Source organism: Cuculus canorus, chromosome 6 (assembly GCF_017976375.1).
Source record: "Cuculus canorus isolate bCucCan1 chromosome 6, bCucCan1.pri, whole genome shotgun sequence".
Taxonomy (NCBI): Eukaryota; Metazoa; Chordata; class Aves; order Cuculiformes; family Cuculidae; genus Cuculus; species Cuculus canorus.
In genome coordinates, this window is record NC_071406.1 from 20,011,656 (window position 1) to 20,017,655 (window position 6,000).

The 6,000-nt window shown below is 42.4% G+C and overlaps 1 protein-coding gene across 2 annotated transcripts in view; it reads right to left on the reverse strand.

The window, feature by feature from the left end:
- The window catches only part of GRB14 (growth factor receptor bound protein 14), a 68,575-nt gene extending 66,760 nt beyond the window's left edge, over positions 1–1,815 (reverse strand). For both annotated transcript variants that reach the window (XM_054070204.1, XM_054070205.1), the window contains exons 1-2: positions 1,682–1,815; positions 103–235 (exon numbers count right to left, since the gene is read on the reverse strand). In XM_054070204.1, the coding sequence (XP_053926179.1) occupies positions 103–235; positions 1,682–1,713 (165 nt within the window). In that variant the 5' untranslated portion in view covers positions 1,714–1,815. The remainder of the gene's footprint in view (positions 1–102; positions 236–1,681) is intronic.
- Between the last annotated feature and the right edge of the window lie 4,185 nt (positions 1,816–6,000).

Genomic DNA, 6,000 nt, shown 5'->3' on the forward strand with positions numbered 1-6,000 from the left:
AATACCTTTATTAGAAAAATAACTTAATAGGTCACTGGGCTTTTTTTCAAGCTTTCATGAAACCAATTTAGAATTTGTCAAATAATAATTTACAAATCTTACCTGTATTTTTCTTGAAGTTGCCTTGGGCAACAGACTGGCTGACAAAACTGATGCAAATGGAGAGCAACACAGCTCGGGAAAAGGATTTGGAATTGATGGAATCTCCAAAATATTGTCATCTTTCTTTTTTCTCCTATTTCAACAAAATACATAATAGCAAGCGATAATTGTAACAAGTGCCACTAAAAATTGCAATATCCAACCACAATGCATGAAATACTAAGGCACTAATACCACAACATCTGGTTGCGGCAGTTGCCTTTTTTGTGCAGGTTTGTTTTTTGTTTTAATCAGCAGGCTGAATCTATTAACATAGAGTGCTTAACACTGCTTGAAAGCAATCCAAGTAGTCAGTTCTGAATATAAAGTTGTTTGAATACGTGTAAGACTTTACAGAGTAAGAGCACAGATATATGTATATTGGCTCCTGAGGACATTGGTAAATATTTTGTTGTCCCTGTGTTCGTGCCATTCTCTACGTAGACATATTACAACAGTGGACGCATGACGCTTGTCGGTCACACTTCCTGAGTATATCAAAACTGTATTTTGAACACATGAAAACTTTTTTCCCCAGAATCAAGAGTCAAAGTGACAGAAAAAACAAAATAGTGAAAAGCAATGCACTCATTTCTGTTTTCAATTACTTTTTTATTTGAATCTCCATAGCTCCATCATAAAATAAATGTCTTAGTAGTTGCTGGTTACTTAAACCAGACTGTGCCGCAAATGCCACCAACCAGCATTTGCAGGAGTAGTACAGATAATCACTACTGTGCTCGCTGGAGTGCTCAGTCATGCACTGGTGTAAAGTATTACATTAATAATGTGGTTGGTTAGTCTGCTGTATACACGACAGTGCATGGTTTTCTCACCTAAAATACTGAACAGCACTTTGTTTACTTGATTTCATTTGGAGAGGAGTACCCAAAGCATCTCGAGTATTTGAGTCTGCCAACATATAATCAGATTTTTCTGCATCTGTGAATTGATGACTCCAAGATTAATATTAAACTTTATTACCTTCATTATTATCATTCATATTATTGTGATTCTGATATTATCATATCAGATTTCACATACTACAAAGTAGGGAAAACCATCAGAGCAAGGGAACGATGCAGAATGAAGACGCTTTACTTTCTGGAAATTGTCAAGAAACATTCATTTAAAGCGATATTTAGCATTAAGGAGGAGTACAAAATCCGTACGCAGTATTTTAAGATTCTGTAAACTTCAGTCTATCAAAACTGATCAGACGCTTCACGAAAAGCCTCGCTCACGGTTTCCTCTACTAAGAATAGAGACCAATGGCTTTAAGAACAGCCCGAGAGGCGACAAACGCAGAGTGCGCGCCGCTGGCAGCAGCCACGGGGCATCGCATCTCCCGAGCATCACCAGATGACACCGCGGCGACAACTCCCGGTTTGGCTCCGTCCACCCCAAACCGGGAAACCTCTAAAACAGAACCGGGGGCCGGAGGGGGCCAGAGGGGCGCAGGGGCGGCTCCGCGGCGGAGAGAAGCGCCCGCACGGCCGGCCAACAACTTTGGAGTTGCGGAGCGGGGCGGGAGCCTTACCTGTCGGGGGGCGAGGGCGGCGGGGCGGACATCGGCGGAGCGGGGCCGGGGCGCTGCCGGGCGGAGCTGCTCTCCGCTGCGGAGGAGGAGCGGGGGAGCAGCGCCGGCGAGCGGCACCGAACGCCTCCCCGGCACACGTGGGCGGGCGGCGGGGGGCGGGGAGGGGGCGCGGGGCAGCGCTCGGGGCTGGCACCTGTCCGCGCCCCGGGAGAATCATTAACTGAGCTACCGCATCCTCCTACGGGCTCTGCGAGAAAGAGGGAACGCGAGGCCGAGGGATAAACCCGTTGCCCGGCGGGTTCCCGTGGGGAGGGCGGGTTCCCACGGCGGGGACGGGTTCCCACGGTCGGTCCCAGCGGGACGTGGGGAGGTTTTCCTTGAGCTCTTCCAGGGCGACCTGCGCCGCCGGGGGAGGCAGCTCCCGCCCGGCCCCGAGTGCGCGGAGCTCGCGGTGGCAGTTCCGCGGCTCTGCTGTCCGCAAAGGCTGCAAAATAAAAACCATTCCCTCGCTGTACGAAGAGCGGTTTGACGGCACCACGCTGAGTGGGCAAAATCGTGTCACTCGGCCAGTTTGAGAGGCAGGCGAATAATGAAAGACCGACCCTGGTAGGAACAACTCTATGTAGAGACTTTGTGACTGCGCTTGGCGTGGTCTGAGGCTCTAACTGAGATGTCAGACTGGTACAGAATGTTTTGGGACGTGTATTTTGCTGTTTTCCTGAACGCACAAAAAAAAAAAATCCCTCAGGCACAAGCCAAAATTTCAATTCTGGAGAAAGGTTTTTCTGACATAGAAGTGATACTCACAGTTTTCATTTTGGCTGAGTCACAGATGATTTTGCAGGACGTCTGTTTTCAATGAAATGAAGGATTCCTTGTCCTCTGAACAGCTCCCTCTCTGTCGTGCTGACAGCAGAAGTGCGAATCTGAGCCAATTAACAATTCTTATGTACAGAGAATGGCAAACATATCTGGAATTTTATAGTCAAAAAGATGATTGGGTGGATTTCCTCATCGCTTGTGAACAGCTGTCTTTTTACATAATCGCACAGATCATACCACTGTCTTTTGCCTAATGGATTCACTGACACAAATGTGGTGTGTGGTCTCCCTGCACCCTTCTCCAGGCTGAACTACCCCTGCTCCCTCAGCCTGTCCTCCTGGGAGAGGACCCACTCCAACAGCTCCATATCCTTCTTGTTCTGAGGACTCCAGAACTGAACGCAATACCCCAGGTGAGGTCTCACCAGAGCCGAATGGCAGAATCACCTCCCTCAACCTGCTGGCCACGCTTCTTTTGACACAGCCCAGGTATAGTCAGCTTTCTGGGCAGTGAATATACATTGTTGGCTCATGTCCAGCTTTTCATCCATCAGTACCCCCAAGTCCTTCTCCGCAGGGCTGCTCTCAATCACATCATCCCCCAGCCTGTATTGAAACCAAGAAACTGTCATGACCCAGGTGCAGAAACTTGCACTTGGCCTTGTTGAACCTCATGAGATAAAATCTTTCAAGTGGCAATTGTATGCTGAAATTAATCAGCATTTTAAAAGTTCAGCCACAAAAAGAAAATATGTTTTGACTTTTCACCCAGTCTATGCAACTTGTTACATAGTGCAGCCTGCCATATGTGATACGTGTTTGTGTCTTTGGTTTAGTCATGTAATTGTTTTAAAATGGCAGACAAATAAAAAACACGAGGAATATTAGCAAGTAAATTACATGCTTGTATTTTTCAAAATAACTTTCCTAGGATTGTAATGAGTCATGACAGCAAAAATGCCACTTGTAGGAAAAATCAATAAAAATGTAATGCTATTATAATTTGAATGTAGCAATTTAAGAAACAAATTTACTTAAAATTCTTTTTCTGATTCTTGTAGTCTGTTCTAATGCTTGGTGCTTTCAGAATAGCATTGTATGAGAAAAATATAGTCGTTGTAAAACTGAGGAACAGAAAGACCTACATGATGAAGCACTGGAAATATTGCTTAGGTGAGAATATGAAACTAAAGTTTCTCCTGATTTACAGTCACTCCTTGCAAACAACTGTAAGGATCAAAAAGATTGCCTGAGCTTGGCTAAAGATACTGGAAGGGCATTTAACCTAGGCTATGTTCAAGTGTAACTTTTGTTAACTCCTTTGAACAAGTACAAACCCAGTAACCTCTGGACAATTAACAGCATTGTTATTTAAAGGCTGGCAGATTGCTGCTAAGGACTTATACCAACGTATTTTTTGAGTTGTGTGACTTGACCTCCTTTTTTATCATCTACATATGTAAGTTATCTAGTCTGGGTTTTGATACTAGCTATGCTTCTGCAGCAGTGGTCCTCATTCCTGTTGTTTTATGTTTTCCTAAAACTAAATTACTGGGCATTCTTCAATCCTCAACTCAGTAGTTTTCTTTTCTCTTTTAGTTTAATCTTTGTTAGATCTAATCATCTCCATGTATTTATCAAATAAAATTAAAAATATGTATTAAGAAAGAAAACCAATGTATTCAAGCTATTCAGCATGCACCCCACTTCCAGAAAATCAAGCCCTCCGGTTCTTAAAAGCCTGTGTGCTATTTAGAACCACAGTACTTGATTAATGTGACAAAATTACACCTTTAATTAGAGTAAACTTTCACAGTTATTACTGACAAAGCAAAGGCTTAGAAAATCCAAACTATCTGTGATTATCTCTGAGAAATGTAGAGGGTTTTTGTTGGATTCTTTTATTTCGCTCTTTCACAAACTCCCCCTTGCATTTTATCAAGGTATTTTCAATGTGGTTTTATATGTATAATTTTTATATGTATAATTTTTATATGTATAATTGTTTTGCCATAAAAAAGCTGCATTATAATTTTTTTAAAGATGATTACACTATGAGTACTAATATCATACTTCTACATGGTCTTCTGTCATAGCCACAACAACAGAGAAAACAATTATCTCTACTGAAGTACAAGATTGCAGCCCTAGAAGTAGCTAATTTTTCCAGTACAAGGCTATAACTAGGCCTAGGACTTGTCTCTCAGTACAATGTTTTCCCTACGATCACCCCAAAAATACATTGGATCAAATGTAATGATACAGAGGATCACCTCAAGAAAAAAAAAAAAAAAAGCAATTAGTCAAGTAGAAAAGGCATGCCCCAAGATATAAGCCTGAATTTGTAATTTATGTGTATTTATTTTATCAGTGTACTTAGACTGTTTTGAATATGTATTATGGCCCTGATACAACAAGCTGTGCATACTTGCTCCCTCTTAAACATTTCAAAAGCCCGTTTCTAACTTTGAAAACTGGCCCATCTGTTTGGGCAATACTTGAAGAGAGCCAGATTTATCCAGCGAGCAAAAGTAGAGGTATCACTACCTAACTTCTTGGCAACAGTGCGTAACTCTTCAAAAATTATCTGTGGCTGAATGTTTTGTGAGGAGCCCGGTATATCATTATGGCTCCCATTGAACGTGAAGTTTAGAGTTACTGTTAAAACGTGTATCTTCTAATGCAGATAGGGAAAAGGTTCCAAGGGATTAAATCAGTACCACCAGTCTCAGTCATTTCCAGAAACTGTTCTTCAGCTTAATCTGAAATTCCCTCTCACGCACATACACAGACTACAGCGTGTAATACTCTGCTGTTTCCCCTGACTTAATTTTCCTCTTCTGCACTTACTATCAAGGTTCAGATTTGCACTGCGTTTTCTGTTGTTGTTTGGTTTGGGCTTGAGAATTTTACCTATTGAAAAGTGTGGATGCTTTTGTAAGAAATTTGAGTAGAGGGATGGATCTTATTGCTGGCTTTGGAAAAAACGTTTGCTAATTCAATAGCAAGTTCTGTGATTCCCTGTGACAGCTTTGTTCTCAACCCAGAACACCCCCCGGTGGAATTTTCCCTTGAACTGTACAAAAGAAGATGATTAAATTCCATGCAGGGTGTTGAGAATGATACCCTTCAAATCAATCAAATCAAATCAAGAGCTTATGATTTCTGAAAGGTCATTGTAGCTAAAAACAAATAATTAGGTTCAGCATACGTTTGGCTGGGCGGCATGTAGGGCTTGTGAGATGCAGGTCAGACAACATGACATACTGGCTTCTGCTCCCTCGTGCTAAGGCTGTATGAAATCAATCATTCAGCAACCTCTATAATAAAATGTGTATTAGGTGATGCAAGCTGCACAGGCTAACCTTGAACTTCTAAAAGGCATAAAGTTCCCTCCTAGAGAGAACTGTAATAGTCCAGGGTGAATATTACACATGTATGGACTACAGTGTCTACGCCTTCATCTAACGGTTCTAAATCTACTGGACTAGATGTGA